Here is a 14,707-nt window from a genome sequence, read left to right as displayed (position 1 = left end):
CCTCCTCCCAGGCCCAGATGGTTTTAAAAAGTATGGTCTAGCAAATACTGAAGGACAAGATCATCCCCAACTTGTGCAAACGGACTTAGAGACTGGTAAAAAAGAATTCTTCCCAACTCATTTCATAAACTGAATATAAATATGATATAAAAACTAGTCAAGGAAAGCACAGAAAAGGACCATAACAGGCTAAGCTCACTTCTTAAAGGAGTTTCAGAAATCGTAAATAAAATTATCAGCCAAGCAAAACCAGAACAGATACACAAAAACCCTGAAATGGTTTAATATCAGAGAATCTACTAATGTAAAAAAGTAAATGACAAATTAAATCATGTAATATAAACAAAACAGCAATATAAATCAGCAAAGAAGAAAAACCACATAATCCCAATAAATGCAGAAAATGCATTTACATTTTTGTAATGTAGAAATTCTTGGCAAACTAGGAATACAAGGTACTTCCTTAACCTCAAATTTCCTCAGTCTTTTTTAAAAAAATTTTTTAACATGTATTTATTTTTGAGAGAGAGAGAGAGAGACAGAGCGCAAGCAGGGGAGGGGCAGAGAGAGAGGGAGACCCAAGATCCGAAACAGGCTCCAGGCCCTGAGCTGTCAGCACAAAGCTGGACATGGGGAGAGATCATGACTTGAGCCAAAGTCCAACACTCAACCAACTGAGCCACCCAGGTGCCCTGGTATTTTCTCAACCTTAAGGAAAGTACCGCACCATATTTAACGCTGAAACATTAAAAGCTTTCCCTTATAGGTTGGGAGGATAAGAAAGCTCACTACCAGCACTTCTAATCAACACTACACTAAAAACCTTGGCAAGTAAAGGAACACGAGGGGAAAACAGATAAAAAAATAAGTCAAAGATTTGAAAAAGGACACAAAAATGTCTAAATAGAAAATCTAGGAGAATCCAACCAAATAAGAATTCTAATAACGGAGCTCAGAAAAATGGATTCATGCTGAAGAAAAAAAAGGTCAAGAATTGACAACATAAGGGGCAAAAGCAAGGTAGAGAAGCCCACCACTAAGCTAGGAGGATGTATCCCAAAGCTCCCATAAAGACAGCATGGTATCAACACGGACTGACAAACAGCCAAGGGTCAGAATGGAGTCCAGAAACAGGTTCAGACATCTCTGAACCCCATGACAAATCAGCAGGCAAGGGGATGATGGTCCAAATTAATGGTGCTGAGATCATCGGCTGCAACCCAGCCTGCCTCACATGCGGCCTCTGGATTCAATGCAGCCCTCTGCCCACTGCAGAGGGGCCTGGACGAGGAGCCCTGCCCTCAGTATGCACAACACACTGCAAGTCCCTGAGGCTGGAGGGATTTCATGTGGAATGTGGGCACATGTGGAATGTGAATGGAGGGATTTCATGTGGGCAAGTGAGCAGGAAGAGGGACAGGGAAAGACCATGGTCTGAGGTGAGGACTGGCCCAGCTGTGAAGTAAGCAGTCTTGGAAAGACCTAAGGAGAGTACGGATAGGTGACCAAGGCAGTCAGAGGTTCCAAGACCCCACAAGATGTAGCATGCCCTCTGTCACCATTCTCATTTGAATCTCCTAACAACAATGAGGTGTGGAGGGCAGGAATTGTCACCTCTATCCTGGGAAAGAGAAAGGAGGGCTCATAGATATCAACTGTTGCCCAGATTCCTGCCCTCCCCCCACGGCACCTGTGCCCCTTCAGAGTGGGATGTGAGCCAGGCAAGGAGCTCCTGCCGCCCCACTGAGACATAGGGGTCTGGCTTGGTGCACTGTGATGTCAAAGTCTACTCAAGGTCAACACCAAGGTCCAGAGATCAGACAGCCACAAACTCGTGAGAAGCACTTCCTCACAGCTTACTAGGAGTACCGGAAGAGGTGGCTTACTTCTTTTACAGAGAAATGAAGATTTCTCATAGCAGTTCTCCGCATGCCAGCTGTGCAGGTCGTGGTGGCGGAGGGTGGGGAAGTGGAAGCACTGGAGCTGGGCGCAGAACACGTTGTCGCTTTCCGACATGGCCGAGGCAAAGATGGGGTCTGGGGGCAGGAACACCTCTGAGGAGCCTGCGGGAGAAATAACGTAATGTCAGCATACGTACCAATCACATGCAGTACTTGTGGGGACTAATGCCCCCCAAACTGGATCATCAAAGGGCTTGTGGGCCACCAAGTGCTAGCTGCACTGTGGTCAGGGCATTCATTCACGACCTCTCCTAGTTTCTATGAGCACAGCTCTGGACAACGTGAAGAGTAGAGTAGTGGGCCAAGACACGGTGGATTAAAAAGTATGAGTTCAGACAGATAAACAGACAAATAAACAGAGGAGGGAGGGGAAAGTCCTCTCTTACAACAGGGTATCTACTAGTAAAAGGAGAAGGGCTTGAAAAGGCGCTCACCGCACACACCCGGAACACACAGTTCAGGCAGAATTATGACTCCAATGCCCACCAGGGGTAGCAGCTGGCCGGCTGAACTGGAAAGCACTGGCTCCCTGGGACCCCCTCCCAGCTCCAGGGAGACCTGTCGCTCACTGAACTCCTTCCTTCCGACCTGGGGATCAGGCAATCAGAAATCATGCTGCCCTGGCAGCCCACGGTTGGGGTGCAGTGGTGTTGGGAGAGGGGCCATGAACCCCTAAGCCTCTCTTCTGCAATGTTCCAGGAGATGTGGCTCTGGCCACACCTGGGGCACAGCACAGCCAGCCCCCAGAGTCCATTCCCTAGCTCAGAGAGCCCCCGGACACTAGACCACCAGAAGATTCCTTGAGGCTAACCCAGCCGTGGATCACTGGAGATACTCTCATTTTACTCAGATGGCAGTGCAGTTTACCCTTTAGCAGAAATGAGGCATTCCCATACATGCCTTTTGAACTCTATTTGCTCCCAACACGAAGCGTGCAGGTCAGTTTTGAAGATCCAGCCAGTTTGAAGGCAGGGCTTCATCCCACAGACACTGGGAACATGGGCTCCCAGCTCCCTGACAAGGGTGGGAAGATGGGCTTTCAGGAAGCATGGTGGGAAAGAAGCCCAGTCCCCAGATGACACCCTTGGCTAGGGGATTTTGAGGCCCCAGTGGTTGGACTCACAGGAAGGCCATGGACAGAGGGCAGGGGAGGCGGCTGGGCTCTTTGCGGTGTCTTCTCACACCATTTGGGGAGCCTGCCTCCATTGCTAAGAGTGGGTGCTGCCTTGAGCACTGTTGTCTTTCCTTCGGGCCCCCTACTCCCCAACAAGGCCTCCTGCATCCCTTGTGTATCTTCTTCTTCTCCTTCAGATGTCCCTTCACCTGGGGAGTTGCCTCCCTCCTTAAAAACTGTTTTCTTGGGGCGCCTGGGTGGCTCAGTTGATTAAGCGTCCAACTTTGCCTCAGGTCATGATCTCACAGTTTGTTAGTTTGAGTGCTGCATCGGGCTCTGTGCTGACAGCTCAGAGCCTGGAGCCTGTTTTGGATTCTGAGTCTCATTCTCTCTGCCTCTCCCCCACTTGTGCTCTGTCTCTCAAAAACAAATAAATGTAAAAACTAAACAAACAGTTTTCTTCATTATTTGGCTTCTTGTCTTATGGGCCAAAAATGGAACAGATTCATCCCATCCTTTTTTTATTTTTTATTATTATTTTTTAACGTTTATTTATTTTTGAGACAGAGAGAGACAGAGCATGAACGGGGGAGGGTCAGAGAGAGGGAGACACAGAATCTGAAACAGGCTCCAGGCTCTGAGCTGTCAGCACAGAGCCCAACGCGGGGCTCGAACTCACGGACCGTGAGATCATGACCTGAGCTGAAGTCGGCCGCTTAACCGACTGAGCCACCCAGGCGCCCCTTATCCCATCCTTTATAAAAGAAACAAGTCTTTAGCCATGAGTCTATCTGCCAGCCCAGAGCCCAATTTCAGTGCATGATTGCAAAGCTCTGACCAAGGCCACAAATAAACTCTCAGGGTAGAGTCCTGGGACCTGGTCCTCACCTCCTGTACTTCCCCCAGCTGCGTGGAACCTGCCAGAGCCAAGTTGAGAGTGGAGGATGGGGTGGGGTGAGGGTGACTCAGGCTCCACCAAGCCACCAGATGAAGGGCATAGGGAGGGCTGAGGGGAGGGGGCTCCTCCCACCCTCTGGTGACCATGGGACCACCTGGGCCTCCTCACTCTGTGCTGGTCAGAAGCCCTATTTACCCTGAGATCATGGGGGGCTGCAGTTTCTTGGTGACTAAAAAGACCATTTCCTCTTTGCCAAACTTTAGTTCCTTTCAAGGCTTCATTTTATTTGCCCTCTCTATGGCATCTCATATCCCATTTAAAAAAAAAATTTTTTAACGTTTATTTATTTTTGAGACAGAGAGAGACAGAGCATGAACGGGGGAGGGGCAGAGAGAGAGGGAGACACAGAATCGGAAGCAGGCTCCAGGCTCTGAGCCATCAGCCCAGAGCCCGACGCGGGGCTCGAACTCGCTGACCGCGAGATCGTGACCTGAGCCGAAGTCGGCCGCTCAACCGACTGAGCCACCCAGGCGCCCCTCATACCCCATTTTAAAAAAATGTTCCATCCTTTCTCTGCCAGGAACTAAATGAGGCTGATCTCCAAAACATTCAGTGTGGTCTTCAATTAGCATCTGCAGTGGGTTGAGGAACATCTCCCCCAAATTCATGGCCACCTGGAACCTCAGAATGTGACCTTATTTGGCTCTTGAGATGAAATCATCAGGAATTTGGGGTGGGTCCTAAATCCAAGGACCAGTGTCCTTACAGTAAGGGAGAAGGGAATGGCTATGGCAGATGGAGCCACTACACACTGGTGAAGAAGCAAGGAGGGACTCTTCTGGAGCCTTTGGAGGGAGGGCGGCCCTGCTGACACCTTTATTTTGAACTTCCACCTCCAGAACTGTGACAAAATAAACTTGTGTTAAGCCAGAAATTCGAACTCTGTTTGGGCAGCCCCAGGCATCTAACACAGCCTCCTAATCACATCCCCTACTGATTTAACAAATACCCGCAGGGCCCACCCCGTAAGCAGGGACTCGGGGTACACTGGGCAACAGCAGGAGGCAGAGATCCTTGCCTTGCAGAGCTCACATTGGAGTGGGGGTATAAAGGCCGGAAACAGATGACTAACAAACCTAATGAGTAAAGTATATGTGAAGTCAGAAGATCACAGCTGCTATAAGAAAAAAGAAAGCTGGAGCTTGGAGACGAAGGTAGACCTCAGAACAGTAACATGGGAGCAGAGAACGGACGGGAGGAGTGACACAGCTTGCGCTGGGCATCGCACACCACTCACAAGATCACTGCTTTGCTAGAAGGACTCAGGGACCTGGCCTGTGACAGAAGTGAGCCCCTAGAGTTGGACATGCTGAGACAGGGGGATAATGAGGTCAAGGTACCAACACTAAGCATATCTTCAATAAGCAAGTCACACAACGTGGACACATCAAACCCACAGTATGCTTCCATTTTTATATTTTAAAATAAGTATCACATATAATAACCAGAAACTGAAATGACACTGGGCCCTGCGCAGTGGCTTATGGGAAAATGGGGATGATTCCCTTTAGACAACACAGATCTGTTTTCAAATTTTGGTCACCAATGTTATAAAAATGGTACCCCCTGTTCTCTGGCAGGGGCCGCTCTCAGCCTCCATGGAGGGCACGCCAGGACTGGGTGCTGACTTAAGTGTCAGGGTCTCAGAACCCTGGCGTGGGGCTATGCAGATAGAGCTAGAGCCAGAGCCTCCCTCCCTAGGGAGAGGCCGTGGGAGGAGGCCCCTCTCACAAGCAGAGATCCAAATTTAAAATGCGCTGGGGAGGAGCACCTGGGTGGCTCAGTCAGTTTAAGGGTCCAACTTCGTCTCAGGTCATGATCTCACAGTTCGTGGGTTTGAGCCCTGTGTCAGAGCCTGCTTCAGATTCTGTGTCTCCCTCTCTCTCTGCCTCTCCCCTGCTTGTGCTCTCTCTCTCCCAAAAATAAACATTAAAAATTTTTTTAAAAATGCAACTGGAGAGTGGAGTACCTGAATACTTGGGTAAGAAGTGCGTATATATGGAGACTGTTAAAAACTGAGAACAAACTGAGGGTTGATGGGGGGTGGGAGGGAGGGGAGGGTGGGTGATGGGTATTGAGGAGGGCACCTTTTGGGATGAGCACTGGGTGTTGTATGGAAACCAATTTGACAATAAATTTCATATATTAAAAAAATAAATAAAAATAAATAAATAAATAAATAAATAAATAAATAAATAAAAAGTTTGGCCCAAAAAAAAAAAAAAAAAAAAAAGAAGTGCGTATATATAGATAACACTCTGTGAGCACCACTGTGCCAATACACAACACATACTTACAAAACTCGGGAAAACGTTGGACAAGATGTAAATGAAGTGAGCACACACGTGAGCAGGGGAGGGGCAGAGAGAGAGGGAGAGAGAGAGAGAATCCCAAAGAGGCTCCGAGCTGTCAGCATAGAGTCCAACACAAGGCTCAATTGTGAAATAATGACCTGAGCCGAAATCAAGAATCAGATGCTTGGGGTGCCCAGGTGGCTCAGTCAGTTAAGCGTCAGACACTTGATTTCGGCTCAGGTCATGATCTCACAGTTCACGAGTTCAAGCCCTGAGATGGGCTCCATGTTGATGGTGCAGAACCTGCTTGGGATTCTGTCTCCCTTTCTCCCTGCCTGTCCCCTGCTTGCTGTCTCTCTCTCTCAAAATAAATAAATGAACATTAAAAAAAAGGGGGGGAATCAATATTAAAAAAAAAAAAAAAAAAAAGAATTGGATACTTAACCGACTGAGCCACCCAGGTGCCCTGAAATGAGTATTTTTAAACATCTTCCCGTGGTAGCTTCCTACCACCATTCACTCATATTCTTAGGCATAGTCTTTTCTTTGGGGTAAGTTTGCCATTGATGACAAAGGACTTAAATCTACTTCCCACTGCTGTTGTGATGCATCATCCCTGGGCCAACTTCGCAGGCCCAGATGAAGCAGGTGGCATCTGGCAAACAGCTCCTTTCACAAGCAGAAGTGGGGGCTCTGCCACTGCCGTGTTTGCTGGGGGTGTGTTTTCAGTGTTCTTTTCATGCTGCAATTTCTTAGCAGAAACCTTTTAAGATGCTTTTAATATGGACACTTTCAAACAGACACAAAAGCAGAGGGAAGAACACAGTGAACCCCTATGAAGCTCTGAAGCTCTCTCCTGGATCACGGCAACTCATCCTGCATATTCGTCCACAGCACAACGCTATGGTCACACCTCTGAAAATCCATGAGTCAATCTCCACTACAAATCCAGACTCAGCTTCCCTAACCGTCCACTGAAGTTTTTATAACTCCCTTCACAATCTGGGATGCATCAGAATCCACTGTGGTACATTTAACTGGTGCAGCCACTCTGGAAAACAGTATGGAGGTTCCTCAAAAAATTAACAATAGAACTATCCTACGACCCAGCAATTGCACTACTAGGTATTTATCCAAAGGATACAGGAGTGATGTTTCGATGGGGCACATGCACCCCAATGTTTATAGCAGCACTACTGACAACAGCCAAAGTGTGGAAAGAGCCCAAATGTCCATCTACTGATGAATGGATAAAGGTGTGGTACATATATACAACGGAATATTACTCGGTGATCAAAAATAATGAAATCTTACCAGTGCAACACCATGGATGGAACTATAATGCTAAGCGAAATTAGTCAGAGAAAGACAAATATCATATGACTTCAATCATACATGGAATTTAAGATAGAAAACACATGAACATAAAGTAAGGGAAGCAAAAATAATATAAAAACACAGAGGGGGACAAACCATAAGACTTTTTTCTAATGTTTATTTATTTTTGAGAGAGACAGAGTGTGAGTGGGGATGATGCAGAGAGAGAGGGAGACACAGAATCTGAAGCAGGCTCCAGGCTCTGAGCTGTCAGCACAGAGCCCAATGTGGAGCTCAAACTCATGCGTGGTGATATCATGACCTGAGCTGAAGTTGGACATTAACCAAGTGAGCCACCCAGGCACCCCTCCCCCTCCGTAAGAGACTCTTAAATACAGAAAACAAACTGAGGGTTGCTGGCAGGGGGGAAGGGGTAAAGGGGTGAGAGGCATTGAGGAGGACACTTGTTTGGATGAACACTGGTTATTATATGTAAGTGATGAATCACCATTCCTGAAATCAGTATTACACTATATGTTAAGTAACTTAGATGTAAATTAAAAAAAACGAGAATTCATGTGCTACATTTGGATTTATGTGTTTTTGTTTTGTTTTGTTTTTTAATTTCTTTGAACCCAAAACAAATGATGTTGAGTGGTGTCAAGTATCTTAGGCCAGCTATCTTGTAGTAGAGGAAGCGTTTTTAGCCACATATTCATTTTGTGGCTACTACTTAAATCCAGAACAGACCTTCCAGGTCCACTTGCAGCAGGTACATGCAGCCAATACCATGCTGCACCCACGCAGAACTGCTGGACATCAGGGCCACAGCACCGTCCGTGTGGGCGCCTCACTCTTGCCTCGGGTCCCTCTCACATTGAGCCGCTGCCACCAGCGCTGACACACATTTTTTCTAAATTTCAGGTTTGCTCTTCGAATGCCACAGTGGAGCCATCGAGACAAGCATAGCCATGAGAGCCTACCTGGGGCCTCTCATTCTCGTGCCAGGGATGAGATGAGGGTCCCATGGCCCCCAGTTTAGAACATGCTGTCATGCTATGCAGACTCGTATCTCCACTTTTTAATCACTAGTGTCAAGAAGACAGTGGTATCCAGGAGTGTCTATACTGTCCTGAAGGAAAGTGCCCTCTGCTGGGGCCAGGGCAATGGGCCTTCGCCTAGGATTCGCCTCCAATGGCTCTGATTAGGGCAATGAGGAGCTACTAGATTTATCCACTGCAAGGCACATGGAGACTCTTGGGCCTGGAAATCTAAGAGCTATTTACTTGTCTCCACTCTGGTGGGAGATCTAAACTCACAAACTCTGGGAATGCAAATGTGGGACATGCTTACAGTAGGCTATTTTGGAGGACACAAGAATGGGGTGACTTCCCTAGTAGGAGCAAAGGTTGGTAGGTGAGGCCCCTCTGCTGGGGCCTCTGCATTCACCATCTCTGCTCCTTGCCCCTTACCAGCTGCTAGGCTCAGCACCTCTGCCCTGTGGGACCCTGCCTCTCTCTGGGCAAGCCAGGTGTCTGGGGCTTTTGAACACCAATACTGCCTGTGCCTTCACCAATCATTCTATGTAGAGACACAGCCGGTCACCTGCCACACAGCCACTCAGGTTGGGAACCAGGTGGGCTCTGAGTTCAATGCCCCTTCAGACTCCACAGTGAGGTGGACAGAGTGAGATGTGTGGGGTCCCTTGGGACCACCATTCCTCACTTGTTCTTCTCAGAGACACCGAAGACATCCATGGTGGGACTGGGATGTGTTTGGGGAAAAAGAACAAGACCCAAGTTCAAACCAGAGGCCCAAAGAACAGTCCAAAAGCGAGGCCTGACAAGGGACAGGGTAGGGGAACATAGCTCAGGGAGCAAGTGAAGAGGCCACAGCCAGGGCCTGGGAGAAACTTGCCAGTGCCAGTGCAATGGGGCAGGAGAAGAAGGGACAGGCAGGGGGCAGGACTCAGCTGCCCATAGCAGATATGCTTTCCTTTATGTTACACTGGTGTTTTCAAGCAGCTCAGCATAAAATCCTTAAAGCAACACACACACACACACACACACACACACACACACACACACACACGCATGCACACACACGCACACACACACATACACACACACACACACAATCTATTTTTAAAAATTTTTAATGTTTATTCAGTTTTGAGAGAGTGAGACAGGGTGTGAGCAAGGGAGGGGCAGAGAGAGAGGGAGGCACAGAATCCGAAGCAGGCTTCAGGCTCTGAGCTGTCAGCACAGAGCCCAACATGGGGCTCAAGCTCACAAACCGAGATCATGACCTGAGCTGAAGTCGGATGCTTAACCAACTGAGCCACCTAGGCACCCCTCACACACAATCTATTTTAATTCCATCTCCCTGATAGCTTTCCTTCCAGTTTGGATTCTACTTCTGGATGTCTCTATCCTAGAGGCTTATCCCTCCCTCTCTGGCCCACGTCAGCTATACACTCTGTACGTTCATTTTTATATCCAAACTACAGTCCTTAACTTAAAGAGAAAATGGAGAAAATGGAAAATCTGGAGAAGGCTCCAGCCCCCACACGGGGCCTGAAAGAAGGGCCTTGGGGTACCTGCCCAACATCACAATGCTCCCTGCAATCCAGGGCCCTCCCCTCTCCATGAGCCCTGCACCAGGCACTCATACAGGCCAGGCACTGCTGGGGAGAGGATGGGGAGCCCCCAGCAATACCCCCTAGTCGGGATGATGCCTCCACCCCAATTTCAAACCCAGCAACTCTTCTGAAAGACTAGGAAGACTTACCCTTGAACGCTACCTCCCAGCGGCCTTCTAAGGAGCGGTTCCGGCTGGTGATGACATACTGGTAGCCAACCCACAACCTGCAGGAGGGCAGAAAGGCAGGAGATCTCAGCACAGCAGGGAAACAGCCATGGATTGTGTGTGAGTGTGGGCATCTTACAGTTATATTGACCTTTAAAATACCAAGCTTCTGGGGTGTCCGGGTGGCTCAGTGGTTAAGCGTCTGACATTGGCTCAGGTCATGATCTCACGGTTTGTGAGTTCCAGCCCTGCATCAGGTTCTCTGCTGTCATTGCAGAGCCTGCTTCAGATCCTTTGTCCCCCTCTCTCTGCCCCTCCCCAACTCGTTTTCATTCTCTCTCTCTCTCTCTCAAAATAAGTAAACTTAAAAAAAACCCGAGCTTCTAAAGCATTAATGATTTTTAAAAATTTTGAAGCTTAATTTTAATAAAATGCATTAAAATTCTAAATAAATTCACAGGTCAGAAAAAGTTGTATCTTGGGTAACTCCTGCCAAGACTAATCTTATTGGCTGATCGAGTAAAGTTCTTACATTCTGAGCAAGACCAATCTTATTCTTGGTGTATATACAGCCTTATGAACACAACTTTGTGAATAACCTAAAACCACAGAACGGTACATTCTAAAGGGGTGAATTTTACAGTATGTGAATTACATCTCAATAAAACACAAGCCCACGTGAGTCTACACTGCAGTGTTGGGTAAAACCACGCTCGTGGTGTCCCGCTTGGTCTCTGCTCAGAGCCAGCTCCCCACAGACCTGCAGCCCGCTCCTGAGCATGCACATCACAGCACTGAGAAGGCCGTGCACATGGACCTGGATGACTGCCACAACCACCCACCGAGTGTGTGCCTCTCACCCCAGCCTTCCAGCCACAGTCCTGGGGATGCCTATCAGCAAGCCCAATGCCACCGTGGGAGCCCTGGCTTGATACCACTCTTGTCCCTTCAGCCTACTGCCATGCACACACCTGCCCTGGGGAGATGGGGAGTTCTCTATCCAGTGGGCTGAGCCTTCTCACTTCTCCATGGACTCACAATCACCCTGTGATCTAGAAGTTATTTTTTCTCACTGTGTAGTTGTAGAAGGAAAATGGCAAGGTCTCATGATTTGTCACAGTGTGTAATGGTGGAGGCCAAACCCAGGCAGGGTCTTGAAATGAAGGCTCACTCTCCACCTGCCATGGTCATCATGCTCCTACGGCAGTGTGGCATCCCTGGGAGGGAGCACTGGCTGTCTGGCGACCCCTACAATCCATTCCCTGACCCCCAGCAGCATGGAAGGGGCAGTATGACACCAACTCCAGAGGAAGAACACCACAGTCTTTGGCACACACTTGCCCTCCAGCAAAACCCTTAAACTCTGGGCCTGGGAAATGCTGGCAGTTGGCTACAATTTCCACACTTTCTGCAGTGTCACAGAGCCTTGGGTACAAGAGCCAGGCTCTGGAGCTAGACAGCCTGGGCTGGAACCCGGACACACCCCAACTAATGTGTACCCGCAGTCAGGTGTGCACCCACCCTGGGCCTGTCTTCTCACCCACTGGCCTCCTATGGTTTCTGGGAAGACTGAACAAGTACACCCATGGAAGCACTGAGCATAGGGCCTGGCAGAGCCCACTTTCTCGGATCCTTCCAAGATCCCTACCCACTTGCATGCCCCTCAGGCCAGGCCCACGAAGTCCATCAAACAGCTCCTCCTGACACCGCTGCAACTGAACCCATGGATGGGAGCCAACGAACGGGGTTGGCCCGAGGTGACATAATGTGGTAGCCCATCCCTGCACCTCTGACAGCTCCCAACATCACCCTGATGCCTGCTCTAAACCCCGGATCTCTATGTGTTTCCAGTGGGTGGAAACTCTTCCCCAAAGTGCCGGCTGCCAGCAAAGCTGAGGAGTGGAATGGGCGGCCAGAAACCATGTCCTTGGTGGGTATCCGGCTTGCTGGGTGGAGGCTTGACCTCAGGCCCTGGGTCCCCACCTCAGGACTCACTTGTGCTGGTCCTGCCAAGCGAAGCTCCGCTCTGGCTGGTCCCATTCCTGGGCCAGGACAAAGCGCAGCTCCTGGTCAGTGGAGAAGGTGGCGAGGGAGCCATTCACGCGCTGGCAGGTCTGCGCGGCATCCCAGTAGTTCTCTCCACTCAGGTAGACCCGGTAGCAGCTGGCCGTGCCTTCATAGTGGTGCCATCCTGTCGGGCACTTCCCTAGGAAACATGAAGGGCGGGAGGGGAGTTGTCCCCTAAATTAGGATCCTCCTCTGAAATGCAAATAGACATGCTGCATCTGAGCAAAGGTCAGAAATCATCCCAGAAAAAAAACAGAGAAACTGAGGCTCAAGAGGTAACCTCTGCCTGTAAGACCACATATGCTGTGAAATGTAAGTTTCTCTAAGACCCAGATGCAGCCTGATGCACAAGTACATTCAGGGACTCATCTCATTTCTGTAAGGCCTTTGATTTACTTGGCAGTAAAGACTGGCTGCTGAATGCATTTTGGTAAAGTGGATTTCATTCTCAGATGAAGTCTGGTTGACAAGACGGCAGATCTCTCCAGGCCAGCTCACTGCAAGGCCTGGCAGGAATCAGCAGAAAAGCTCCTGGCCCACACCACCCTCACTGACCCAACACACAGCTCTGGCCACTCCACCAGCAAGCACACTGCTTCCTGAGCCCACTCCTCAGCTCTCCTTTTCTCTTCACATGGGTACCGGCCAGCACTCCCCTAAAATACAAGTTCACGGGATCAGAGCTAGAAATGCCACTGAAATAATGGGACCTATACAGAACTTATAGAAGGCTCTATAACCTTCAAATGCTGGAGTACCCACCTCCTAAGTGCACACCGATGAAGAATAATACTTTTTAACAAAGCCAGTTGTTGGGGCACCTGGATGCCTCAGCTGGTTAAGCGTTCAACTCTTGATTTTGGCTCAGGTCATGGTCTGTGGTTTGTGAGTTCGAGCCCCATGTCAGGCTCTGTACTGATACTGCAGAGCCTGCTTGGGACTCTCTCTGCCCCTCCCTGTCTCTCTCTTTAAGTAAATCAACAAACAAAAACAGCAATGAAGCTAGTTGTTAACAAAATGCAACTTTTTGACGCATCTGTAGATGCGTCAAAATGCGTCTGGAACTAGTAAAACTTGTGAAAGATAGATGTTCATGTTTTTATTACTTAAGAGCGTGTATGTGTGTGTAACTTATTAACAAAGGTACAGAGATTACAACAGAGGAAATGGCAGTGCTGGCCTGTAGCCAAGGAGGCATGCCACAGCATTGCTGCGATGCAGAGAGGGGGACAGCGCCACCTGCCCACTGGGGAGGGCCTGCTCACATACTGAGAAGCATGCAGGAGGACTCTTCACTGTAGACCAGGAGCCAACCCTGAGAGTTATCCCTGCTTGGAAGGTAAACAGTGCGCACAGCATATGTCTGCTGTGTGACATGGGCTTGAGGGGCAGGAAGATCACCAGCAGTTCCTAAGCCCCAACATGTGATGTGTTCCACCTGTCACACTCTCTCCAAGTGGGCTAGAGGTGGAAACACTGAGGCGTGCACAGATCAAGCACCTCGGCTGGTGAGCAGTAGGGCAGGCTTCCACTCTAGCTTCTCACCCACCGCCACCTTGGGATGGATCCAGGAAAAAACCCCTGGGGACAGAAGTCGGTGGCTGGGAGCAATGGATGGAGGGAACATTACTTTTTACTGGCTCATCTTTTTTTAATCATTTGAAATTTGTGGAATTATTATCTCGATAGAAGTATTCCTGTTCAAAAGAAAACAGGTAAGCAATGAAAAGGGCGAGCATGAGACAGAGTCAGGGTTCCACAGGGCTGAATCCTGGCACTGCTCCCGTTGGCTGTGTGATCTTGGATGGGCTGACCTCTCAGAGCCTCGGTTTCGTCACTTGCCAAGCTTTGCCCAACCACGAGAACCTTGCAGTTCACAGCTATTAAGGACCAAGGCCGGGCACACTATCAGGGCTTATGGGATGGCTGGCCCCTGCCCCTAGCCCATTCAGTCTCTGTCAGACAGAACCAAGGCACCACACGGGGGCTGGGCTCTGAGATGCTCCCCAGCGCTGAGCGTCTGTGGGATGAGTATTAACATGGCCAACTGCAGTGGACACATCACATGTCAGTTCCTCCTGTCCTGGTGTGTCGTACCTACGCATATCATCATGCCTATTTAGAAGGGGGATCTCGGTGTGATTTTTCTTTCATCCTTCTTTAATCTTGTAATGCTCCTTTAAAATCT

The 14,707-nt window shown here is 49.0% G+C and overlaps 1 protein-coding gene across 3 annotated transcripts in view; it reads right to left on the bottom strand.

Moving 5' to 3' along the window:
• The window catches only part of DGCR2 (DiGeorge syndrome critical region gene 2), a 99,262-nt gene that overhangs the window by 22,835 nt on the left and 61,720 nt on the right, over positions 1 to 14,707 (bottom strand). For 2 of the 3 annotated variants that reach the window (XM_042962750.1, XM_007091582.3), the window contains exons 4-6: positions 12,448 to 12,658; positions 10,435 to 10,511; positions 1,887 to 2,063 (exon numbers count right to left, since the gene is read on the bottom strand). In XM_042962750.1, the coding sequence (XP_042818684.1) occupies positions 1,887 to 2,063; positions 10,435 to 10,511; positions 12,448 to 12,658 (465 nt within the window). Of the gene's footprint in view, positions 1 to 1,886; positions 2,064 to 10,434; positions 10,512 to 12,447; positions 12,668 to 14,707 lie in introns of all 3 variants that reach the window. The other variant, XM_042962753.1, reaches the window with a different exon arrangement.

This window comes from Panthera tigris, chromosome D3 (assembly GCF_018350195.1).
Source record: "Panthera tigris isolate Pti1 chromosome D3, P.tigris_Pti1_mat1.1, whole genome shotgun sequence".
In the NCBI taxonomy this organism is placed as follows: domain Eukaryota; kingdom Metazoa; phylum Chordata; class Mammalia; order Carnivora; family Felidae; genus Panthera; species Panthera tigris.
This window is presented reverse-complemented; position numbering and strand designations above follow the sequence as displayed.